The sequence below is a fragment of the Etheostoma spectabile genome, chromosome 16 (assembly GCF_008692095.1).
Source record: "Etheostoma spectabile isolate EspeVRDwgs_2016 chromosome 16, UIUC_Espe_1.0, whole genome shotgun sequence".
In the NCBI taxonomy this organism is placed as follows: Eukaryota; Metazoa; Chordata; class Actinopteri; order Perciformes; family Percidae; genus Etheostoma; species Etheostoma spectabile.
The window spans coordinates 23,566,506-23,592,247 of NC_045748.1; the positions used below are offsets into that span (position 1 = coordinate 23,566,506).

At 40.1% G+C, this 25,742-nt stretch overlaps 1 protein-coding gene and 2 long non-coding RNA genes across 4 annotated transcripts in view; 1 reads left to right on the forward strand and 2 right to left on the reverse strand.

Annotated features, from left to right (window-relative positions):
- Window positions 1-127, reverse strand: part of LOC116704070 (uncharacterized) — a 5,982-nt gene extending 5,855 nt beyond the window's left edge. The window contains exon 1 of the long non-coding RNA XR_004335576.1: window positions 10-127. This is a non-coding gene — a long non-coding RNA (uncharacterized LOC116704070). The remainder of the gene's footprint in view (window positions 1-9) is intronic.
- Window positions 128-1,200: 1,073 nt separating this feature from the next.
- On the forward strand, window positions 1,201-23,242 carry tbc1d13 (TBC1 domain family, member 13). Of its 2 annotated transcripts, XR_004335573.1 has the most exons (13): window positions 1,201-1,435; window positions 3,999-4,072; window positions 4,154-4,194; window positions 6,645-6,706; window positions 7,983-8,082; window positions 9,392-9,474; window positions 9,609-9,768; window positions 10,711-10,921; window positions 13,302-13,465; window positions 15,700-15,860; window positions 18,909-18,966; window positions 19,082-21,446; window positions 21,513-23,242. XR_004335573.1 is itself a non-coding variant. In XM_032539263.1 (12 exons), the coding sequence occupies exons 1-12, from the start codon at window positions 1,413-1,415 to the stop codon at window positions 19,145-19,147; spliced, it is 1,203 nt and encodes a 400-aa protein (XP_032395154.1). In that variant the 5' UTR covers window positions 1,201-1,412; the 3' UTR covers window positions 19,148-23,242. The 2 variants fall into 2 exon arrangements, 1 of the variants encoding a protein (XP_032395154.1); XM_032539263.1 differs by having other exon boundaries at window positions 19,082-23,242.
- Window positions 3,640-14,795, reverse strand: LOC116704069 (uncharacterized). The gene is made up of 4 exons (XR_004335575.1): window positions 14,665-14,795; window positions 10,694-10,698; window positions 8,930-8,935; window positions 3,640-3,650 (listed from the first exon to the last, which is right to left on the reverse strand). It is a non-coding gene; the product is annotated as an uncharacterized LOC116704069 (long non-coding RNA).
- Window positions 23,243-25,742: the final 2,500 nt, after the last annotated feature.

Consider the following 25,742-nt stretch of genomic DNA (forward strand, 5'->3'; position numbering starts at 1 on the left):
CTCTATTACATGATTTAATGTTTGGTGTGTTCCATGTTATGTGGTGGTCTACAAAGTTTTAAGGATGTTCTGCCTCTTAGACTGTAAACCTAGTTTACCCACGGGTACCAATAAAGAAACCTGAACCCTGAACACAACTCATGAAAATATATAACATAGGTATGGTCGTTTTTAGACATTTAAAGGCAGAAATGTTACATATTGTAGCGTTAAGGCTCTGGTAAACAGGATTTGGTTATCCTGAAATATGATATTTGGAACACAGTGATCCAATCCAATGCTTGTTTAAAAAACTGTCATAAACATAAGATGCATCAGTTGATCTTGAATGGCAAAACATGGGATTTCCAAATCTGGATCAATTTGATCCAGATTAAATTTTTTGGAAAAGGGGATTAATGTCATACTATTGTGTTAACCTTCTGTATCCAGGGCCCTCATGTGCAGAGGGGCCCATAGAAAATGCCTTTCTACAGGGCCCGGAATTTTTTGCCAAGGCCCTGTCCACAACTGTAGTTTGTAGTTACAAATATCATATATTTATTGATTTGATTTAATATTTAAAGTCATTTAATTGGCAGTTGTGTACTACCAAGCCAAGAGAGGCTCAACTTACTCTACAAGCAGTGTTCTGTATATGTTTAGCAGCAGCAGTCAGCACCTTCTTTATGGTTTAAGAGGGTCAAAATACAAGTTTAAAATATAGTTTTAGATTAACATAATATGCCAATGAGAATCAATTGGATTATGTGTATCTACAGTGCAGAAACATTTAATTTGTTGTTTTTCTCCACTTTAAAAAACTAAATTAAGACCAATCAAGTAAGAATGCAAAGCCTCAGAGGCAACCAGTGCATACATCCAGAGTAATTTACCGGTATTCCTTCCTTCGTCTTTTCATCATACATTTATGCTTTATTTCTTTGCATAATATGCTCATTTCAATACTCAAAGCCTTTATGCCCTCTAGAGGTTGCTGTCAGGAGGTAACCTCGTGTCACTTTCCTGAAAATGCAGCTTCTTGTAATTTACTGCAGGAACATATAGTATTGCTTTCTACAGACAACACACAGTAAAAGGCAATGCAATAAGCAGCAATGTAGCAGCTGTGGCAATTAACGCACCTACAATTGGATTTTGTCTGGCACATATAGAAATACTTGACGTAAAACCTACGTTAATGAATGGTATCTGGGTGTAGGGATTAGGAACAAGGTGTTTTAGTAAAGGAAGAATCCTAACACGAGCCCACTCACTGGCACGCTAGCTAGCTGACTCTGGATCCAAACAGCGGGTGCCTGCCCACCGTGCTGTTGTGAAGACGGAAGTGATAGGAGGACTTCCCTCTGGCAAATAATTCATTCCTTTTTGGTAACAGTTAAAGGAATAGCTACACCGTCGCCTGCCCAGATATGACTACTGCGTACAGAAACAGGTGGGACACATTTACATCTTTGTTTTTGCATGGGATGCAGGTCACGCGGACAGTCAAAAATCAGTGCTAATGTTAGCTACATTATTTATTTTAGCAGCTAGCACCCTAACCGCATATTGGTATTAACTTCAGCGTTAAGCTAGCAGCAACAGCAGCTCAGCAAATACAACATACGCGAAGTTTAGGCTTTAATGCAAAAACATTCAGTTCGTTGCTTGAATAACTTTACATTTAATGTAAAAAACAGCAAGCCTTTACAAGTTAACTAGCTAACACCGCGACTTCTTTTTTAAGTGGCTAACGTTATGCTAGCTCCCTGTTAGCACATCAGCTGACACCATATTTCCTTTAACCCAATTGGCTAAAAATTACCTATCATCCAGCTAGTTAACGCTGTATTTGCTGACAGTGTAAGGTCGAAGGTGAAAACATTTGAGTTATTTCCAGTTAAATTGTCGTCCTGACGTTGAATAAGCTAATGGCAAATTAGCCATACTATGCCTCATTGTTAAAACGCATTGGTCTATGATCGATTGAAGTTTCTTAATAGGAACATTTCTATACACTGTAGCAGTTAGCAAGGCCCCACAGACGTCAAACAGTATACTTTTAAAAACAGGTTTATGGACAACCTCATTTATTGATCAAATGCCACCCAAAAGAAATATTTTTTTAGCATATGGTCATTAAAATATAATCTTAAATACTGGGTAATAATAATTATTATAATGATAATAAATTGAATCAAAAGGGATCCCAAGTTGCTTCACAGGGCAAAGTAGAAAACAAAACAGAACAAGATTCAGGCACAGATGAAGAGGGAAGGGGGGATGAGGGACTCAGATTTATTACATATCTATTACATATGATAATCTACATATAATACAGATCTATGGGGGGGAGTTCCAGAGCCTGGGAGCTGCCCTAGAGAAGGCAATGTACCCAAAACTACCGAGGTTGGATTTTGGGGATGGAGAGGAGACCAGCTGAGGTGGATCTGAGGGACCATGAGGATGACACGCAGAAAAGGGCCGCAGGTTAGGCACGTACCCAGGCCGCTGCAGGACTAAGCCAACATGGGGCGAACACTCTTACTGGGTGAGCTAGAGGCCGCCCCAAGATTCAGGGTTTTAGACAGAAAGGGGAAGTTGGATATTGGGCGACAGTTGTTGAGAGAGGAGAGATCCAGACCAGGTTTATTTAGGATTGGGGTGACAGCAATAGTTTTGAAGGCAGAGGGGACAGTAAGGAGTTGAAGAGGTTAGTGAGGTAAGGGCATATGACAGGGAGGCAGGACTTCAGGAGGGGAGTAGAGAGGGGGGTTAAGGAAGCAGGTAGTGGGTTTGAAAGTGATGAGCAATGGAACTGATGAGTTTAGAGATTTCAGGAGGGGTGATTGGGTCAAACTGGGAGAGGAGGCAGTGTGGACGAGGGGTCGGGAGGTCAGGAGAGATGGGGAGAGGAGGGGCCGTGCTAGGTGCTGGAGTAGATACTGGGAGGTCAGGCTGCACGATTATGGCCAAAGTGATAATCCCGATTATTTTGATCAAACTTGAGATTCCGATTAATTATCACGATTATTTGTTGATTTTAACCAAAACCCATTTTATAATAGGCTTTTATTTATAGGCTATTTATAACTGCTTTCACATCCACATTGTGCTACATTCTTCTTATGTTGAAGTTGTATGTTGTACATACAGCTCAACACATTATCTGAAATAAATAGCCTAGGATAATTAAACATATAATGTTATATGTTAATATTTAAAATTGTGTGTGAGTTGATAGAAAGCTGATTAAGAATATCAGCTCCACACAACTCTCTATGTATTTCTCAGTAAGACTATGTATGGAAGATTGGGTCGTCCAGTGACCTTTCCACTCAGAAACTCGGGTGAAGATAATGATCCCTTCATAAGAGTTTGTCATGTTTTTTTAGGCTTGTGTAATATAGATGCGCCGGACGTTTTCTTGTCATTACTTAGACTTCCTCATGGGGGAACAGAAACTACACACCATAGCTTTAAGCAAGTTTTGAATTTAAATTTTTTAAAGGGTATTCATTTATCGCCTCTAGCGTTTTCAATGTTTTAGACACAGATGTGGTAATAATAATGGTCAAATGATGTCCAATTTGTTTGTTTTATTGAAAAAAATACCATTTTCTTGAGGGAGGACTCCTAAACCCCCTGCCAAATATGTGCACTTAAGACTTACACAAACCTAGGATGAACACTGGTCTTTGTGCTAAGCTAAACTAATCAACTCCTGGCATTGGCTTCATACTTATCACACAGACATGAGCGAGGTATTGATCCTTTCATCTAATCCTCTGCAAGAAAATTAACAAGTATATTTCCCCAAAATGTCAAACTGTTCTTTTATACTAACCCGTAACTAAAGATTTAGGACATCATGACACAGAAAGCATCTTTTCATTTAACCCATGTGTTAACAGTTGAGTTACCATTATGTTCATAAATAGTATAAGAGGTATTTTTTCACTGAGCAGTAATTCAGAAAATAAATTGATCCTAAACTCATGTTTTTCTAATTTCAGAATACAAGAATTCAAAGAAACCTTGAGTGAAGAAACCATCAACTTGAAGACACTGAGGGAGCTGTGCTTCAATGGTAATTTTCACACCTTGATGTTTTTTTGTGTATATATTTTATTGTTCATTATTTGACCATCCTTTTCTTTATTCAACTCAGGAATCCCATTTGAAGGAGGCATACGAGCGCTTTGCTGGAAAGTAAGTTGCCCTGCCCCTGTGTTGTTTTAGTAAACTTTTGTACATGGCATATGATGCTTAATCATTAGGGTAATCAACACCCCCAAACTTCTACTTTATATTTAAATTTCAAAGTTTAATTGTCATTTGCACAGTCAGAGGTGGATTTTACCATTAAGCAAAGATAGGCAATTTCCCTGGGCCCCCAACTACCAGGGGCCCCATTAACACCTATTAAACTTATGGTTCATCATTTTTTTAAGTAATTATGTCATTCTAAAAATCCATACGCTAAAATGCATGGATATCTGACAAGACCAATTGGCATGAAGTTAATTGCATTCATAACTTCTTCTGTGTTTTTCACAGACGGGACAAAATGTTGCGTTTACTGGTAAACTGGTAAACCTTGAGACCGACGTATAACCAACGGCTATCTGTTGAATTTTCCTCACATTACCCTGTCCTCTGGGACTGTCTCCATCTAGAAACTAAGCTGCACGGTGCAGGGAACAACTCTGACTGGCTCATGATCAGACAGTGGTTTACGGAGCGGTAGATTGGCTTTGCAAAAAAAGAGTGTTCTATGAAATGACGCATTTAAAATATCGCTCGCAAATTTGACCATGAGATGCCAAAAACGTCAGGTAGCTTAGCAGTCTGAGCTAATGTCTCCTGTAGTCAGGTAGCTTAGCAGCTGATCTCAATTTTTTTTTTTTTTTCCCCTTCCTGTAGTCAGGTAGCTAGCAGTCTGAGCTAATGTCTCCTGTAGTCAGGTAGTCTTAGCAGTCTGAGCAATTGTCTCCTGTAGTCAGGTAGCTTAGCAGTCTTAAGCTAATGTCTCCTGTAGTCAGGAGCTTAGCAGTCGAGCTAATGTCTCCTGTAGTCAGGTAGCTTAGCAGTCTGAGCTAATGTCTCCTGTAGTCAGGTAGCTTGCAGTCTGAGTAATGTCTCCTGTAGTCAGGTAGCTTAGCAGTCTGAGCTAATGTCTCCTGTAGTCAGGTAGCTTAGCAGTCTGAGCTAATGTCTCTGTAGTCAGGTAGCTAGCAGTCTGAGCTAATGTCTCCTGTAGTCAGGTAGCTTAGCAGTCTGAGCTAATGTCTCCTGTAGTCAGGTAGCTAGCAGTCTGAGCTAATGTTTCCTGTAGTCAGGTAGCTTAGCAGTCTGAGAGCTGAAAACGCTGAGCCTTTAAAAACCTTTTATGTCGGCACACAGACTGCAAGCAGTGCTTTGTCACTTGATTTATGTGAGAGTAGTTTATATGCAAATGGTTATGATGTGTTGATTTGCATATATATAGTGGGGAAGTCTACTTGTGAGCTTATGACTCAGATCAGATTTTATTACCAGGTGGACAGGACCAGTGCCTGGCTTTAGGGCCTGCTGTCAGAATTGATATCAGGGGAACCTGAACATCAGAAAAAAGGGGTTGAACTCCTGTAAATGCTGTTATCATGGAGCTGTACTAAGACAGAAATGAAAGAAGTTAAAAAAAATCCAAACTGCCGTATTTTACACCGCCACACAAAACCGCCCGCCTATCTGGAAAAAAAGAAGAAGCAAAAAGCATTTTCCAAAAAATGCAAGCTTTTTCAAATAGGGTTATTGCCGCCCGGTGGTTACTGCCAGAAGTTCAGCCCAGTGAACTTTGTGCAGCAGAGCAACTGCTCCATTCTACTACACTCATGTTAAAAACCGCTTCCTCTCAGCCACCTTCTCCTCCCTGAAATGCTGAGGCGGCGAGTTACTGTCGGTCGGTGTGGAACCAACTTTCCTGTGAGAATTTTTATGAACAACTTCTTAATTGTATACCTCTCCGTAAAGCATTTAAGTCGATTTCTGTAACATATTTAAACAGCAAATTTTTAGACAAACAAAGTGTTCCAATCCACTTTACTGAAGTGAAAACACACAGTGAGAGGGTCAGTTTTAAGACGAAAACACGGACAACACCCAAAAAGAAGTTCATGGCTATTTTATTGTAAAAAAATCAAGCCTCTGTCTTGATTGACAGGTTGGTGTGTAGCCACGCCCCTACAGCATTCCCTGCTTTATTGCCTGTTTTAAAATGAATGGGACCATAATTTACAAATGTACTGTACATCGTGCTGTATTAAAGAAGACTTGAAACTAGCGACTGAGGCCAAACACTCATTATGAAATAGTTTACTGAATTAGGTTAATTTTCATATAGACTTCTAGCCGCTGCTGGAAATTAGATAGAACGCAAGTTTAAGGCACTTTTCAGACCTGTAAACTTTATCTATTACATGAGTTGGTAATGATGGCCTTGCTGGTGGGTCCAGCAGGGTTAAAGATGGTTATGAAAAGATTTGGGCATGGCTGTAATTTGCAACTTTACTCAACAAAAAGTCTCTTGGCAAAATATAGAAATGACCATATGGGCTGAAAGGTATTGATCTGCAATCCTGAGTCATGTTATTGTTGTTACAGTATCACTCTCTTTTTAGATCCTTCTTAATTATCTGCCCCTCGACCAGACGTTATGGGAGTCTTTCCTCAAAAAGCAGAGGTAAGGAGAACGTGTAGATTTGACTATGTTGTCTCTCACTTGAAGAAACAACCTTTACTATAGTTTCCTCCATTTTCCTTGTGTATGTCAGACCCAGCACAAGTCCCAGTTCTGTTTTCACCATTGTTTTCAGATTTGGCAGCAGAGAAAAAAAACATGACAGTACATTTTAGTAAATATTTCGATTTTTCTTTTTTTTGGTCAATTTTGGCAGCAATTAATTATTACTTTCATTATCAATTCATCTTTTGATTCATATTTTCAATTTACAAAGTGTTTGTTCAGTATATAAAATGTCAGAAATTTGCCCAGAAACCCCAGATGACATCTTTACGTGTATCGTTATGTTAGACCAATATGGGCAAAAACAAATCCCCCTTTATTTCCACAAAAAAAAAAAAATCAGATTAACAAAGAAATTGTTTAGAACAAGTTTTTACTTGATTTTGTCTTAACACATGCACGCACACACACATACACATGGCCCATGTATACCAATATGATTGTTCATGCCAATTTTGTGGAAATATAAATTGGGTTGAGTTTTTTTCCCTAGCGTTGTATTTGTTCTGAAAGAATGACTAAATTATATTATTATTCTATGTATTCAACAAAAACGAAACGGATTTGTAAGATAAAGCTGTTTTCACGCATACAGAGAATTCACTTCTCGTTCCTCGTCTAAAAGTTCAATCCATTTTTAACTTCAGTCGCGCAACCGTGCCCCTATTTACACCTGTTGCTACGGATATTACATTAAAGGGCAATTTTTGGACTGTATTTTCAGGATTATATTGCATTTTGTGTTTTTCTCACACTGCCCATGGCTGCTGCACCTGTCTCTTTAATCCCTCCTCCCGAAAGGCCCAGTCTGCTCTGATTGGCCAGCGCGCTTCCTATTTGACCGTGAAGGCCTGATTCAGTCTCCTCTTAACAGTTTTTCTAGAGATGTGTCTGCTGCTAGAACTCTGTGTGGTGTTCATCTGCTCTCTAATCTGAGCTGCTGTTAACTTGTGATTTCTGAGGCCGGTGAGTCAGATGAACTCATCCTCAGCAGCAGAGGTGTCTCTTGGTCTTCCTTTCCTGGGGTGGTCCTCATGTGAGCCAGTTTTGTTGTAGCGCTTGATGGTTTTTGCGACTGCTCTTGGGGACACGTTCAAAGTTTTCGCAATTTTCTGGACTGACTGACCGTCTTTAGTGGATACTTCAAAACAACGTTTGTAGTACATTTGAAGTTTTTACCATTTTTTTCCATTTTGTTCCATGTCTCTCATAGGGAGGTGTACTCCCAGTTCCTAAAAGAAATGATCATCCAGCCTGGTATTGCCAAAGCCAACTTGGGCCTTTTCAGAGAAGATGTGACTATGGAGGACCATGTGAGTCAAGCCTCCCTTGTTGTTTTAAGTGCAGCCTGATTTTGAAGTAGAGTGCATCTCAGTGATTTTCATCCTAATGGCTGGCAGGACTATGCTTATTAGAAAAGCCTTAAAAACGCACTCTAAAGCTTGATTTATCCTTAAGAGTAAAATCCAGGCCGTGGCTGCATACGTAAGTACGGGGAGACACGACCCTATGCCGCACCCTACGCCGTAGGCGGACGTGCACGTGTCAAAAGTATACATTGTTATTATTATAAAAATGTAACTACACATCGTAGCATTTCATTTCCCCGACATTACCTGCTTCTCCTTCTCCATAAACAACATGAAATGAAGGGGAGAGTTAATTGCTACTTATTTTCCACCATAGTCAGAAAGCACAGAGGAGACACTTTTGTTTCTCTCACTTTGACTAATCATCGTCACCGTCAAAGATGTTTTCTTTAGTCAGTAGGATACGATTTGAAGTTTGACACACACATTGCAATTTGAATGAAATTGCATTAAATTGCGCAGCCTTAGCTCACATTACTGTATTGCGTGAACAATACGCAGCGATGGTGCACATGTTCCACCAAAATAAGATCCCTCCCGAGTCTATTTTGCAGAGCCACCGTCGCTGCGCCCGGAGCTCAGCACCGCCCAAGGCGATTGTGATGCTGTGCATGCAGTCTGCACGTGTTAACATGTCCGCATATGCAGACACCCAGTGTTGTAGAAACCCTTGTCTGCTTCCACTTCCTGTGTCCACTTTCGGTTGGACTAAATGCACGAGTTACAATAAAATGCCGTTGTTATATGTATATATTTGGATCATCTCTTCTGCAGCAGTTTCTAGACCAACTGTGTGCTTCAATATTGTTTAGATTTAGGGTTTTTGGCATGAGACACACGCTTTCAGGCCCACGCTCTCACACTGCCCGGGCCAATGTCAGGCCGAATAGGAAAAAAACACAAAGCTCTCCTAAAGAAAAATATGGCTGTAAACTGTAAGTAACAGGGGTTTCAAAAACTATTTAGACACCTTTACTTTTTGCACACTTTGTGTTGAAATTGAATTTTAAATGGATATAGTTGCCATTTTTGCCCATTCATCCACCCATAATGACAAAGTCAAAATATATTTCACACTGACGCAAAATTCTCTACACACGCACACACGCACACATACATACATACATACATATGTGCACCTTTCCAGTATGTCTTTTAATCACAGGGAGGACATCATTACTATACACCATTAGTGTAAGAAGTCTTCTAACTGGGGTAGTAATTTTTTGTATTTCATTTGATTTTTTTTCAGCCTCTAAATCCAAACCCGGACAGCAGGTGGAATAACTATTTCAAAGATAATGAAATTTTACTACAAATTGACAAGGATGTAAGGTATGACTTTGGAAGTACTATTCTGGATCTATTAGTTTGTACTTGATAGTATGTGAATGTATGTAAAAAGAAAAAGACCACAGCCTGTCATTGTGTTTAAAAATGACACGTCAGCTTTGTTTGCATGTTTGCAGGCGGCTGTACCCAGACATGGCGTTCTTCCAGCGTCCTACAGATTACCCTTGCCAGCTTATCTTGGACCCTCAGAACGATTATGAGACGCTGCGTCGACGAGTCGAACAAACCACCCTGAAAGCACAAACTGTAAACCGCAACCGCAGTGGAGTCACCAATGTAAGCGTGTGTGTGTCTGTGTGCGTGCATAATATGCCTTTTATGATCCCTTTTCATGATGTCCCTTTTTAAAGCTGGTTAGCCTGTCACTCTGGTTATTTCCTTAAAAGCTATGTAGCAATTAAAAGGCTATTTTTTAAAAAGTGTCCAGCGGAGTGCTCGCTCCATGTAAAACGTTAGATTACATCACTTCTAGCAAACTTAACTGAGAACCAAAATCTCCTCCAAAACTCCTGTGCTAGCTGTGTAAACACACTTCGAGCTCCCAACCCTGGCAGCACGGCAAACTAGCTCAGGGCAGCTACAGTTAGCCTTACTTTACCAGCAAGGAAGGAGAAGAGATACCAATTTAAATAAAATGGCATTTTACACCCTGTTGTTACATATAAGACACAGGCCTGAAATACACACACGCACAAACAGGACCTTATACCTGCACTGATATGAGAGACATGTCAGAGTGAGGGGGCTGGTTAGGGTTTTGGTGCCTTGCTCAAGGGCATCTTGGCAGTGAACTTGCACCTCTCCAGCTCCCAGTCCAACTTCAGTACTTGGTCAGCACCGGGGCTTGAACTAGCAACTCTCTGTTTCCAAGCCAAGGGCCCTAGGTAATGAGCTGCCATTCTCCTTATTACAAGTTAGAGTAACATCCACATGATTTTGAAGCTGTTATTTTTTGCAAAATTGCTTTAACTCGATCTCCTAAGAAAGTTAATTACCTGGTTACTGCTACTTGGACCCCGGGACAGTGATCATCACTCGCCTTGTACTCTTTTAGTTTAACATCTCATCTTTGTTTTCCTATATAAATATCTTTGTTAAAAACAAACATTGTATGTGCAATACATAACATCTTCGTTGTCCTATATAAATGTTTTTGTTTAAAACTAACACTATGTGAACAATAGCACTTTTTTTGATAAACTGAATCTACTCTCCCAGGTCAGCTCCCCGGGAAAGGCATTTAACTTGTATCCATCTAACGAATATGAAGTGCTGCCCAATGGGAGTGAAGCCCACTGGGAGGTGGTGGAGCGAATCCTCTTCATCTATGCCAAACTCAACCCCGGGATTGCCTACGTACAGGGCATGAATGAGATTGTTGGGCCAATTTACTACACCTTTGCTACGGACCCCAACAACCAGTGGAAAGGTTGGTAACATTTGAAGTGAATACATCAACATTAGGGTTTTATACGTGTTGGGAATAAACATTAGAAGAAGGTGAAGTCCGCACAACAGCTTAATGCTCCAAATAAGGCACACAACAGCTGCGTGTGCGCTTGCTATTTTGTTGTGGTGTTTGAATTCTCCGCAGTTAATTACATTCACTATATACTCTATAGACTATAAAATACCCACAATCCACTGCTAATTTGAGTGTGCATATGATGTACACCCTACATTTTATTACCGTATACCACAATGCAAAGAAGCAAAAGTCACCGCAAAAAGTAAAAATGAGCAGATTTTGGTTTTTAAATAACTTCACAACATATGTACAACCTTTTACTTTCCTCCAGCATGCTTGGTTTGTGTCAGGGACGTATTAGAAGTGTTTCTAAGGATGTGTTTTCAGTGAGTGTCCAAAATCTGGTTTGGATCACCTCCATAGTTCATTGTTTAATAAACACTACATAGGGAATAGCGAGTGCGTGAATGAAGGAGCGGTTTCGAACACTGCTAGCGATTCTGCCCACAATTTGGCCCTCCTCCACTGTATTTGACTGCGGGGACCCATGATCTGTTTTCATCACATTTTATGATCAGAGGTCATGTGGTATGCAAAGAATATACAGTACATGCTATGAAATACTATTCAGATAGAGCATTTGGTCTCACTGCTGCACTACAGAGAACTTAAGTGTAAAAATAGTTACAATCTGGCGTAAAAGACCATGTCAAACCAGCAGTTGAGGCAGCCACTTTTTCTACTATTTGTGGTCTGTGCGCTCATTTCTTATGTCTCTATTGCCCGATTACAAGTGAGTGTGACTCTTACTCTTCTTAATTGCCCAATCTTTTTTTTTTTGTATTATTTTTTTATTTTTATTTATACTTTTTGACAGCATATGACATTGATAAATACAGTATGTATTTTGGCTGTACATTTTATCAGAACCCCAATAGACAAGACAATAACTATACAGACAGACAGAACACACGAAGAAAAAAATATAATATATATAATATATATATATATATATATATATATAATATATATAACTAGAGTAACGGCAGTCACATAATTACATGAGAGTCATGGCCGGCGTACCTAACTATGGCATGGTACTCATTTTGAAAGCTTCCATATATTTCAAGAATGGCTGCAAATTTGTCAAATTTAGTCAATGAGCCAATTAGTGTACTTCTCATTTTCCCATGTATAGAAACCTCATAAGGTCAGCAATCCACTGATCATGAGTAGGCGGAGTTTCTCTTTTCCAGTTCACAAGTATTAAACGTCGCGCGAGTAAAGAGGCAAAAGCAACAGCATTTGAATAGCGTTTAACAATAGAAATGCCTGGAGGTATCACCCCAAAGAGTGCAATCAAAGCCGATTGTGTCTTGAATATAGCCGTCCAATAGTTGTTCAGAGTAGGGCATGTCCAAAAAGTATGAATAAGTGAGCCAATTTCTACTTTGCAGCGATTACACATTGGATCACTATCTGGATAGAACTTAGCTCATTTTTCTTTGGAAATATGTAAACGGTGAAGAACCTTGAATTGTAGAAGCCCATGCCTGGCACAGATAGAGGACGAGTGTACCCTATGCAACATACAGTCCCAAAGATCAGCTGAGATGTTCATCGCCAAATCTTTTTCCTAATTGCCCAATCTTAATAGTATTAGTGTGTACTAATAATAATAATAATAATATATAATACTGAATAGTATTTTAATGTATGTGTATTTTTCGCACATCACATGACCGCTGATCACGTGATGTGATGAAAACAGCTGAGGGTCATGGGTCTCTACAATCAAATACTCCAGAGGAAGGCCAGGTTGTGGGAACGTTGTGCGCCCTATTTACACTATTGAAGTATTTTTCCGGATCATTAAGCCGATGTGTGGTCTTCACCTTTTTGACACTCACTTTTTTTGTCCTGCACCAACAACGACATGTACGTACAATAGAGCTGGGCAATATATTGATATCGTGATATGAGACTAGATATCATCTTAGATTTTGGATATTGTAATAGGGCATAAGTGTTGTCTTTTCCTGGTTTTAAAGGCTGCATTGCAGTAAAGTGATGTCACTTTCTGAACCTACCCGGCTGTTGTAACCGTTCTGTTATTTGCTTTTACTCACTTAGTCATTATATCCACGTTACTGGTGATTATTTATCAAAAGTATCATTGTTTAAATACTTTGTGAAAGCACCAGTAGTCAACACTACAATATTGTTGTGGTGTTATCGTCGAGGTATTGGTAAAAATATTGTGATATTTGATTTTCTCCACATCGCCCAGCCCTGGTGTACAACATTGTCTTTTTTAACTGCTGTCTGCTTCGTTGTTCAGAGCACGCTGAAGCGGATACATTCTTCTGTTTCACCAACCTGATGTCGGAGAACAGAGACAACTTCATCAAGAGCCTGGATGACTCTCAGTGCGGCATCACGTACAAGATGGAGAGCGTGTACTCCATGCTCAAAGACAAAGACCTGGAGCTCTATTTAAAGCTGGTATGGTCAAGGCCTCATTCTCACTCTTTGCTCCTTGTCTGACAGTAAGCTGAATATCTTTGAGATGTGGATCACACAAGACCTTTCAGGACATCTTGTGTTTTTGAGAAACACTTTTTCTAGAGATGCGCCGGTGGCCGGGAATTGTCTGATTTTCACGTCATCGGCCATGACTGGTGACCTATCCGTTTTTATGTCGGTCAAATTGACCCGGGCGATGTACGATTTACATCGCGTAACATCGGCGCCGCACATGCACATTCAGGGTTTCCGCTATATGTATGTAGCAGTAGCACACTGCCACTCAATCAGCTGTTTATGAAATGTCATCAAGTCTTTATGTCTTTATTATACACAGCTCTGTACAGCTGTCTACTGATCTCAGTCAAACAGTCTCTCTCTCTCTCTCTCTCTCTCTCTCTCTCTCTCTCTCTCTCTCTCTCTCTCTCTCTCTCTCTCTCTCTCTCTCTCTCTCTCTCTCTCTCTCTCTGTCCCCTCTGAGGCTGAAAAACTGGAACATGAAAATTGCACTCACGTGGGTCCTGTGAATTATGACAGCTACAGTTTATCGGAAAATGGCTTTGGGCACACTGACTTTGATGAATATACTGTTTATCAGACCCCAGATAAGACAAAAAGCTAACGTAAGCGAGTGCCTCTGAAGCCCCGCTGGCTACTGTAGGAGACGCTGTATTAAAAAAAAAAAAGAGAGAGATGCAGGTTCCTCCGACACGTTGTTTTAACGTTACTGTTTAAAACGCTTTCCAGGTCATTGGGGATGCATACTGCTCAAAACCAACATTAAAACGTAGTAATCGTCCCTCTGCGTTTAGTTTTGCTGCTAAAACTGTGTGTAAAATGAGCAGTGACGTTAATCATCGGTTTCAGGTCCCACACAGGGTACCGTTGGTTAACGTTAGCCTGTTGACTGCAACGGCACTGTTCATACTTATGCACAATGACAAAGAAAGCAAACTTGCCAAAAAAAGGAACTACACGCTGTTTTCAGGTAACATTAATGTTGGCGTTCAAACAGGCGTGTGTGTGTGTTTGTTGAGAAAGATCATCATACTGCCTATATTTATTTTTATTTATTTATATATTATTGCCATTACCTGTTTCCCCTGTTTTCATACAGAAGTTTACTTTGCTAAATATATCAAATTTTCTGTTTAAATGGTTCTTCCATAACGTTGCACTTCCCACACCAGGAGTAATTTATATGATTCTAGTTTATAGTGATCGATTATCTATTCAAAAAGTGTTCTATGCAAGATGTAAAATTTTCTATTAAAGAAAAGATAGAAAATAAATATTTGTGTGTGTGTGTGTGTGTGTGTGTGTGTGTGTGTGTGTGTGTGTGTGTGTGTGTGTGTGTGTGTGTGTGTGTGTGTGTGTGTGTGTGTGTGTGTGTGTGTGTGTGTGTGTGTGTGTGTGTGTGTGTGTGTGTGTGTGTGTTGTGAATTGGTTAGAAAATGAAAAAAGAATCTGCTAAAATCAGTATCAGCAGGTCAGACTCAATGAAAAATCGGAATCCGCCTAAAAATTGTAATGGGTGCATCTCTACTTCTTCACAGCGTTTGTTCCTTACATTTTTGTTGACCAAACAACTAATCTTTTAATCGATAAAATAATCGACAATGAAAATAACCGCTAGAAAAATGCCCATCACAAGTTCACAGAGCCTAATGGGATGACGTCTTTAAAATTGCTCGGTTTGTCCAACCAACTGTACAGAACCCCAAAATATCGACTTTGCCATCGCACAAGACAAAGCAAACAGCCAGTCGTCACACAGGAGAGGCTGGGACCAGAGAAGGGGTAGCCTCTCTGCCTGATACATGGCTTAAATGATTTAATCATCAAAACAGTTGCATCACACTTATTTTATTGGCGATTTTCTTTATTTTATCGATGCATTTGAACTATTACTGACTTTGCCATAACACACATAAAGCAAAATTAGTGAGAGAGAGGAGATGGAGGACGAGACAGTCTGAGCCTGTTCAAGCAGTGATTATCAAAGTGGGGTGAAGTATTTATTTTTTCTTTAGAAAAGGCTTCGTAGTTCAAGTAATATTTACATTTCTTAATCTTTTATAGTTCACAGTTTACATTCCAATCTAACAAATCTATAACCCATAGCTATAGCCCTTTTTGTCCAAGTCTGTTTTTAAAAGAACAATGATATGACGCCGTCCTCTGTTTCCCCCTCCTTTTTTCTGTCCTGACAGGAAGAGCAGAACATCAAACCGCAGTATTTCACATTCCGCTGGCTGACATTGTTGCTGTCTCAGGAGTTCCTCCTGCCTGACGTCATCCGCATCTGGGACACGCTGTTTTCGGACCAGGACAGATTCCACTTCCTCATCCTGGTCTGCTGCGCCATGCTCATGTGAGCGTTTCACATTATTCTTCCTGTACTCCTATTTTTTTTGGCCAAAACAAAATGAACTATTCTGCTTAGGGCCTGTGTAACATAACATATCTGTGCAATACACCTGTGCATCTTATTTATTTATTTAATAATAACTGTGCACTTCACTATCTTATAAGGGGCTGTCTTTAGGGGCCAAGGGCAATATGCAATTATGCTTTTTGCAATTTAGGAATGCAAATTTATTTATTTTTATTTGTACTTTTTAATGGTTTTGTGCAATTTTATTTATTTATAATGTAAATGCTTTGTGCGTCTTTTTAAACTCGACTTGACTCTCTGAGTAACAACCGCACAAGAGTTCCTATGTGTGCAAACACAAATGGCAAATAAAAAAAAATTCTTGAATCTTGAAAGCACTGATAACCTCCAAGGGGCATTCTGTGAAAATAGCAGAGGGGCAATGTTTTTTTGATCACGCACAACAAAACGTGAGTTAAATCCCCCTTTCAATAAGATGGGATTAATAATTGTTTATTTTTGTGTCCGCTTATTCCATAGATTAAAAATCCCATTGATTTTCTCCATGAGGATTTAGATTATCAGCCATATTGTCTAAGCCTGACCACGAGTTACGTGGTCGTGAAACGGCAGTTTTGGAGAAAAACGACAGTACCCGCAATCCAAAGCGTAACAGCAGCGTCTCTGATTGGTCTAACTCGCTGTTACCATAGAAACGTTTCCCAAAACCACAGCTAGAGCAAGATTCTGCCATTGAAGTCTATGATAGTTTCTGGACACGGTTTTTGGACCTTTCCCTTTTTGTTATTTTCATAATTTTTTTTGCCCCAAACTAAATGTTTCAGGCTCACTATTCATCACGTAGCTGGTTGGCTTGGTTCCAGACTTAAAACTCTTCATCTAAGCAATTTTCGAAACGTCAACGAAACAATTGAATGGGGGAAACCACTTGCGGAACCAGAGCGGTCACCGTTGAGCTCTATTATGGGATTGTTCAGACACAGTCAAGAAATGCTTTCCTAGTGCGGACACTAAGAGAATATGTACAAAAAGAATAAAACAAAAAAGATCACAGGCCCTATTTTAACGATCTAAGCGCACGGCATGAAGCTGCGTTTAGGGTCCAAATCCACTTTTGCTAGTTTGACGGCGGAATAAAGGCTCCGTGCACCGGGTGCATGGTCCAACAGGGTTGTACTGATTTCATAGGTGTGTGTTTTGGGTGTAACAGGCAATCTAACAATCGGATCATCAATCAGTCTTTCATTTCCTTGAAAAGCCAGGCGCGTTTGTACCATATGATGGCTGATTTGTGTGTGTGTGTGTGTGTGTTGTGTGTGTGTGTGGTGTGTGGGTGTGTGTGTGTGTGTGTGTGTGTGTGTGTGTGTGTGGGGGTTGTGTGGGTGTGTGTGTGTGTGTGTGGGTGTGGTGGTGTGTGGTGTGTGTGTGTGTGTGTGTGTGTGTGTGTGGTGTGTGGAGACAAGCATAGTGCCTAAACCTAGGCGCATTTTACAAAAGCACTGTAAAAATACCAATGAAATGATGCATCCTTGACTTTACACCAGGTTTTTGTTGGTCAATGGCACAATCACTTCCCGCTGCCTCAAGATAGTAATACGCCCATAATTCTCCTGAACGCACCTTTCTGTAAGCCCAGATGGGCGCAGGTGCATTTGCTATTTAAACGACGTGGGTGATGGAGGGGAAAATAACAACTGCGTTGGTTTTAAAATAGCCAAGACACTGGCGTCGGGCCAGGTGCAAGATGGAGCCACAGACTAAATAAAGGTAGGGTACTAACACAAAGTTAACACTTCAACATAAAACCCTTTCAGACCAAAATGAATTATAGTAGAAGTTAGGGCTGCACAATATATTGTGTTATTTATTGTTTTGTTTTTGTTTTTTAGTGCGTTGTCGAAATATCAACTGGCGTACCAAACACATCGTGAAAGGCTGCAACACACCACAAAAAACCAAAAGTTTCTTTGTCAGACGAAATCAAATAGCCAACTGCTGCTTAACGCAAATGATATCGTTATCCCAGTATTCAAAAACGTTATAGCCTATCGCATAGTTTCCTCTTTTTGCAGCAGCTATAATACAAAGTACAAAACAAACGGATTTAGGACGATACTGTAGATATTCCATATTAAAAAGTAAAGGACAGCCATGGATATAGAGCCACTCGGCCAGCCATGCCAAGACACTTATTCATGAACTTCAATATCCAATCGGAAATAACCTCAATGTTAAATAGCACAACGTGGTGTCAACATGGACCCGGGGACCGGAGTTCATGCTTTAACTGTCATCACCGCATGGCGCTCATTTTCTCTAGGCTAAACTCCATCACCAGGGCCCTTGAACCCGGCGGTGCCTGTAGCCGGCTCACAGTCACCTGTTGGCGGCTTAACAACGGCCGCTGGTAGCCGGCGTCCCGGAGCTCTGTAGCGGCTCAATACAACCAGCTCTGCCACTCGGATTTTATCGTTCTCAGAATCAGAATCAGAAATACTTTATTGATCCCCGAAGGGAAACTCTGTATCACAGTAGCACCAGTAGTAAGAAGACAGACGGAGCACTGCAACAGGCAGCTCGCACTTTTCAGCGCATGCGCACACTTCACTTCAGATGCATCAGAAACAGAATCAATCAGCATTGTAGCAAGATAAAGTACAAGACATAACAACATATCATAATGCAAGACAACACACAGTTCATGTGGACACATGAAGGAATTTTTTGAGGTGGCATATAGAGGGTGCGAGAGAAGCAGGAAGAAGAAGTTCTATGGCACTGTGTTCACGTTCCAGCGCTTTACTTGGTTTAAAATACTTTTTATTAATATTTAAGGTATATAAAATATGGTATATTGTTGAAGTAGCATTGGATACTTTGAGGGGGATAAAAAAAAATAGGTCAGCAGAGGCAGCGATATATAGACCAGAAAGAGAGGAAATCCCACTCTCGAAAAAATCGCACACTGGATACCTCTGACTCTTTTATGTAAATCATCAGTCTGTCGTCTTCTCCTGTTCACAGACTCATCCGAGATAACATACTGGCAGGAGACTTCACAGTCAACATGAGATCACTGCAGGTAAGGCTTTTTTATAATAAACCGTGAGACATAAAAATCCAAAAAGCGTCATAGGTAGACACGCAGTGCAGACGATGTTCTTACTGGAACTGACTCCCGATTTTTGTTTCTTCAGGATTACCCCATCTCAGATGTCCACACCATCCTGATCAAGGCCAAAGATCTGCAGGACAACTCCTAACCTGTTCACTTTTTTTCCCTCCTGCCTTTTCTGCTCAGATGTGGTAGGTGAGAGTTCAAACAGTACAAAACAGTGTCACGTCAAACATGTCCCGTGGAAGGACTTGATCGATGGAGAGCTTGGACAGAAAAACCCAGCATACCGCATTTTACTCGATGTCTGACGATTGCTCAGTGGGGGTCTGCTGTGAAACCTTTTGAGGACATGTTGAAACTATTCATTTCTTGAAGAGAAGATGCCACTTGCTTTTTGATGCACAATGGGGAAAAAGCTACCTTGGTACATGGTCCTCCTCCTCTCACAGCCATGTCTCCCATGGAGACTTGTTGTGTTCAGATAAGGATGATTGCACTGAACATCTGAGGGAGCGGGAGCCACATAGGTCCTACACTACAGATCTTAGTTTATCATGAAAACATACCAGAAATGTTTCACAACAGAGCCAAGGATTCAGACGGAGCAAATGTTAACTGGGTCGAGCAAAAGCGCATGTTTGTTCTTAGTTATGTGAAAACAGGAGACAGTATTTCTGGGTATGTTTTCTGTTTGGATGAAATAAATCAGAAGTGATGGGCCTGGCCTATTGAATATTTTATTATTAACATTATGTCTCAACAAACTGCCTTTTGTCCCATTGGAAATGTAATGGGATTCCCTTGCAAAGTCATAGTACTTTGACAGAACAAAGTACCATTTAAACGAACCATCTGAGGAGATTGTTGCTTTTCACACTGAACATTATTCGCTGGGCTTAAGTATCTCTATAGTACCTTCAGTACAATACTTTATACCAAGGCAGTGGGGAATCATTTAGTGTGATTGACCATAGAGGGTACACTAAGTTCATATAATACATGGCTAGCCTACAGTAATTAAGATCATTATTGTTTGAAATGTAGCAAATATTAATGAAATACAATGTTGTACCAACAGGGTCCAAAATTAGCATCGTCATCTAGCCAAATCCTAGTGAAATATGCACGTGGCTGGTAGATCTGCTTCTCTCACCAGCCTAAAAACCAATGGTAATCTATTGAGTGGCTGGTAAAATTTGAACATTCCCTAGCCCTTTGGCTGGGGGACAAACAAATCATTTTGGACTGGGTACCAAATACACAACTGAGTTTTGGTACAGATACTTCAATTGTACTTTTTAGTTAAACTATGTTTACTATGTTACTATACCAAAAGATGCCAACATTTTAAATTGTTAAAATATGTCTAAATACAAGCAGCTGACTAACTGTGCCTAAAACTTTGATTTACATTGGAGATATGTGGTAAAAGAATTAAAGAAGTAGAACAGATTACTATTCTGACCAGACAGTCAATACCAACTGTTTATGCCTGGCTGTTTTCAATCCCCCATGCTAAGGATACATTTCAGTGAGTAACATATAAATTCATATTTTAGAGTCCAACAATTGTGTCAAAACCACAAAATGTCCATTTAATGCATTGTGTTGAGTCCAATATTTGATCACTGGCAAATGGAAATGGCCCAAACATAGGCTAAACACTTAGCAACCACATTGAACATTATTTTTTCATATAGAATGTTGTGTGTTATAAAACACCTTCAAAGGACCCACTAGTAGAAATGGATTTTAAAATTTCGTAATTGCTTGTATATTTAAAGCTAACCTATGTTCAGATTTGATACCATAGTATTAATTTGATTACGTTTTGTTATCTACAAAACAGCTAGCCTCTGAAAATTGGGTATCAGTAAGAAAAATCAACCGAAATTTAGCCCACGGCAGCAGACTGAAGCAGCATGTGTGTATGGGGACTAGAAAATGTTGGAGGAAAATGTGGTCAACTCTCTTATTGCTTATTTAGAAATGTCAGAAAATTGTGAAAAATGTCAATCGGTGTTTCCCAGAGCCCAAGATACTAAAGATGTTCAGTTCACTGACAAAGAGTACGGAAGAAACTAGAAAATATTTGCATTTAAGAAGCTGGAATCAGAGAATTTATTTACTCGTTTTACATAAGAAATGACTAACCAATAAATCAATTATCAAAATAGTTGGCAATTAATAAAATAGTTGACATTTAATCGAGTAATTGATTGTCTGCAGCTCTTTATTTTGCTTTTTAGCCAGCAGCATTTGATAGAACAAAGAACATGAAAAGGACATAAGCGGACATGTTAAGTGCAAAAAAAAAAGCCTCATAAAATAAGGATTAGGATGACACCCCCACTCTACGCTTTCCCTTTTTTCATCTGTTAGCTTATATAGCAAAAGATTACCAGTGGATTGACAAGCAAACTGAAGTAGCATGCCTGAATAACGTTGCAGTGGTTTTAAACTCCTGTTTCCCACTGGAAGCTGGGCTACACCTGGTTGTTTTTTATAAGGAAATCAAAAGCCTCGTTAACTTGGAGTTAATAGCTTAACTACTCCAGGGTTAATGGTGCATGTTAACCTTTAGTTAAGCGCTATAATGTTCAGTGGGAACACCAGCACGGCTTGCCAGTGTTTTGATTCCCATCCCTTGTATTATTGGATCTCGTTTTGTTCACATACCATGTGATCTATGTGGCGGACTGCTCATGGCTTGATTAAGTCTAGATTATACTACGAATGTAAATGCATATCTGCAAACATATGTCCAGTCACAAGTTTGGAACATGTTAATAAGGTTAAGGAGATACTTTGCTGATTCAAATCCAGCTCTGTGTCATGGCAGTGTTGCGAGTGTGTGCAGATGAACGGTGTTTGGCTTCCTTCCGTGGCACAGAGCTCAGAGCGGCCCAGGTCTGCTGAGATCATCCAGGGGATCTCGGCTGCACTGACCCCATGAAGGGAAGCCACACATAGTTCCCCACACCAGCATGACACAGAGCTGGATTAAAAATCGTATCCCTTTTAATCAGTGGGGAAACGGACAACAAGTCATCTCAGACAGCTGTTTAAAATATGTTGATGATACTTTGGTTTATTGAATCATTGAATGCATACACACATGTAGGCATGTTGATTGGTAATGAAATGCTTCTCCGTCTTATATATGAACAAGGATGTAACCAAATTGTTGCTGAAGAGGTAGTTGTAACTCACTCAGTATACTCTCATCTTGTACAAAGTTCAGGATTTTTTTTTAAATATGAGCCTTCACATCCATGTCCAAAACGGCAACGTATACAATTTCCAGGACAACCAAAGTATTTCTCTAATGTATCATTGTAAAATAACCTTTTTAGGCACTCCTTAGAAATTGGATGGGGCATTTATAACCATTTTCCCTGTCTTGTTTTATTCTGCTACCGAAGATGGCATCAAATCTTACTTGATCATTGTAATCAGAATACACTATTGAATTGTTCTCTTTAATATTGCTGAGGGTTGTGTATGTGGAAGCTCTGTGCTCTACGTTTAACAAACAGTATGGGGCAATGCAATGCTTCTAATTGTGTTAATAAGCTGCTCAAAGGACACATTTGTTTGTTTTTCTTTCATTACAACCTAAAAGGATATTCTTCTTCTGAATTGTGTTACGATTATTTTGGATAAGAGGCTTGGGGATAGACTGGTTCCACTGTGAGTCCAGGACTAAAACTAATACTGAACAGATTTGACTATAATTATAAAAATAAGTGACTAAAAACCCCTACCACCATAATTAATACATTTTCCTACGCCTTTCCTCTTGCTTTCTATCGCCGGAGGAAAAAATGCAAAGTCTAAATATTTTTCAAGTTTACTTTAGCTAGATATCTATATCAAACCACTTAAAAATGTCCAGAATATTCTGTTCAGTTTGAAGGAGCAAGAAGCCAAGCATTCTGAGACCAAAACAAAAAGACGTTTTGCATTTGAAAGTTTTTTTTATCATGTGCAAAAGTGTTGGGTGAATATTTTTTTTGATGGCCAACACATGCTTCTCTTTTTAATGTGTATTTATTTCTATCCTGGTGTGCGTGTGTGTCCGTTTGTTGGGAGAGTGATTTTCACTATACTCTTTGTCTTATGTTATTTGCATGGTTCCAATTTTGTAAGCACATTTTTGTAATATCTCCAGTGTTAAGACTTGTATGTTTTTACATGTTTGCAGAGTGCATTAAAATGAATGACGGTATGAATCAAACGTCGTACTTTTAAGTGGTGTTACTAAACAGCAATAATAACCTGAGAGGAAATATTCCTGTCTCAGTTTTTAAAATTCATCTGAAAAAAATACCTCAGGAAAAATGTTAGCTCCATATTGTTCCAGTATGGCTATTAGGAATTAAATGTATTAATGCATGTACATCAAAGCATGGTGCATGCTTCTTATCTTTTTTTTTAAACCTTTGATACATACATATTTACTATCAAACACAGGTGTATTGGCTAATGACTGCATTCCATTCCATCATACTACTTCTTCTACCATACTCTAGAACAGTGATTCCCAAAGTGGGGGTCCGGACCCACAGGGGGGTCGCGAGCCAGAGAGGGGGGGGTCGCAAGTTGATTTCCAGAAATAAAATAAAAAATTTAAAAACGTTTAAAAATAGCATATGTTAGCAATGATTTTAACACAAGATAAAAGTGGTGTGTTATTCTGTGTGTTATGTGTTGTCAGTATGCTCGTGTTTGGATACGCCTGTAGTGCGTGTGCAGTCTCGCGCAATGTTTATATACGTTTCTAGTGGGGGGGTCGCAAGTCACTTGCACCGTTACTTTGGGGGTCGTGGGCTGAAAGTTTTGGGAACCCCTGCTCTAGAAGACTGAAAACTCATTGAAAAGACCAAAGTCTGACACCATCTCTCATCTAAAGACAATCTGTCTTGATGTCACGTTTTCAGGAAACAGGACGAGATGTGCAAGCGCGTACCAAGAGAATGTACTTGATCACGGTGTAAGAAGGAGAGGTACCGCAGGTCGTTCAACACCTGCACTACCTGATAATGTTGTAGTTCTGTTCCTGTTTTTCATTTAATCCACATACTCTATGTATATCTTCATCTGTATTTATATTTTTCCATAACAAGTACTTACTTACTTTTTCAATATTATTTATGGTCACAGGTGAATATAACTTACATTATGGTTACCTTGCTTTTGCATTATTACTTTAATTACATATTCAATTTAATTTTAACGTCACACTGCAATGTTGTTTTCTTGTACTATGGCAACTTCACTTTACTTTAATTTACAATACCTTTATGTGACACCACTTTACTTCAGTCTACCTTCTGCACATTGTCTATATTTTGCCTGTTTTTCTTGTGTGTTTGTTTTGCTTTCATTGTAGAGAATGCTGCTGTAACCAGAGAATTTCCCCGCTGTGGGATGAATAAAGTATCATCTAATCTAATCTAATCTAATCTTGGCAGTGACGTTGTCACAGTGGAGTTTTCAGGTGGGGATCCTCCATTGATTGGTGAGCCAAGGGACACCTATGCGTCAGGCTTCATTGGATGTTTGGGCCATTATAACTAAGAAATCCTTGGATGAGGAAGTCCTTACGGGGGTGATCAAGTCCACGCAGTGTATCACCCAATCAAGCCGGAGCCCAGCAAGAGACTTCTCTCAGCTGCCTCAGCCACTGCTCTGGCCTCTGATTCCCAGGTCTCTAAGCAGTCTGGTGGTAGACACTGCCACAAACCCCCCTGCACCCCACTTTCACTGGACAGGCTGCAGTTTTCCATCTGCAATCTTGTGCTTCAGCAGCTAACTTAGCAAAGCGTAGCTGTTTTCGCTCGTATGCCTCGTCCACTGAGTCCTCCCAGGCTACAGTGAGTTGATGATGAAGACCTTCTTCAGAGAGGGGGACCAGAGAACTGTGTCAGGCCTAATTGTGGCGATTGCAATCTCTGGAGGAAAAATGAGCCGCTGACCAACATCCACTAGCATCTTCCAGTCACAGGCCCCTTGAACCTGACCATGATCCAGAGAAGTGGGCCTGCACCTGGCTACCTTTGCCCCCAGACAAAGTTGACCTGCAGTGGATTGGGTACTGACTTGGAAGCAGTCATTTTGTTTTCCAGGGTGGCCTGGTCAGTATGTGCTTGAGAGAACCTGGCCTGGAGCAGAGGCCGGATCCTGGATCTTCACCCAACCACTGATGGAGATTGCTAGGTGTTGGAAGAACATCGTGTGTATCCCTGATGATGAAGCTGATACGCTTCGCATCCATGCTCCACAACCCCCTTCCAGCTGATCTTCCTTGTCTCCACACTCCCCCAACATGTCCACTGTCCCTGTTTACCAAGGGAAACTGCCTTGGTCTACCTTGCTGCTCCCTCCTGCCGGTGTATTTCCTCTAGGGCTGCACGATTATGGCCAAAATGATAATCACAATTATTTTGATCAGTATTGCGATCACAATTGATTATCACGATTAGTTGTTGATTTTAACCAAAACAAATTTCATTGTCACATAGGCTATTTATAACCGCTTTCACATCCATTTTGTGCTACATTCCTCTTATGTTGAAGTTGTATGCTTTATGCCCGTTATCTACCGGACAAAATATCCACGCGGATTTTGGTGCCTCATTACGGTGTCACGCAACCCTCATGTTGTCCTCGGGTCGAATTTGACCCGTTTTCATTTTTTTCATCACAAAAAAATGGGCCTTCGAAATAAGCTGGAA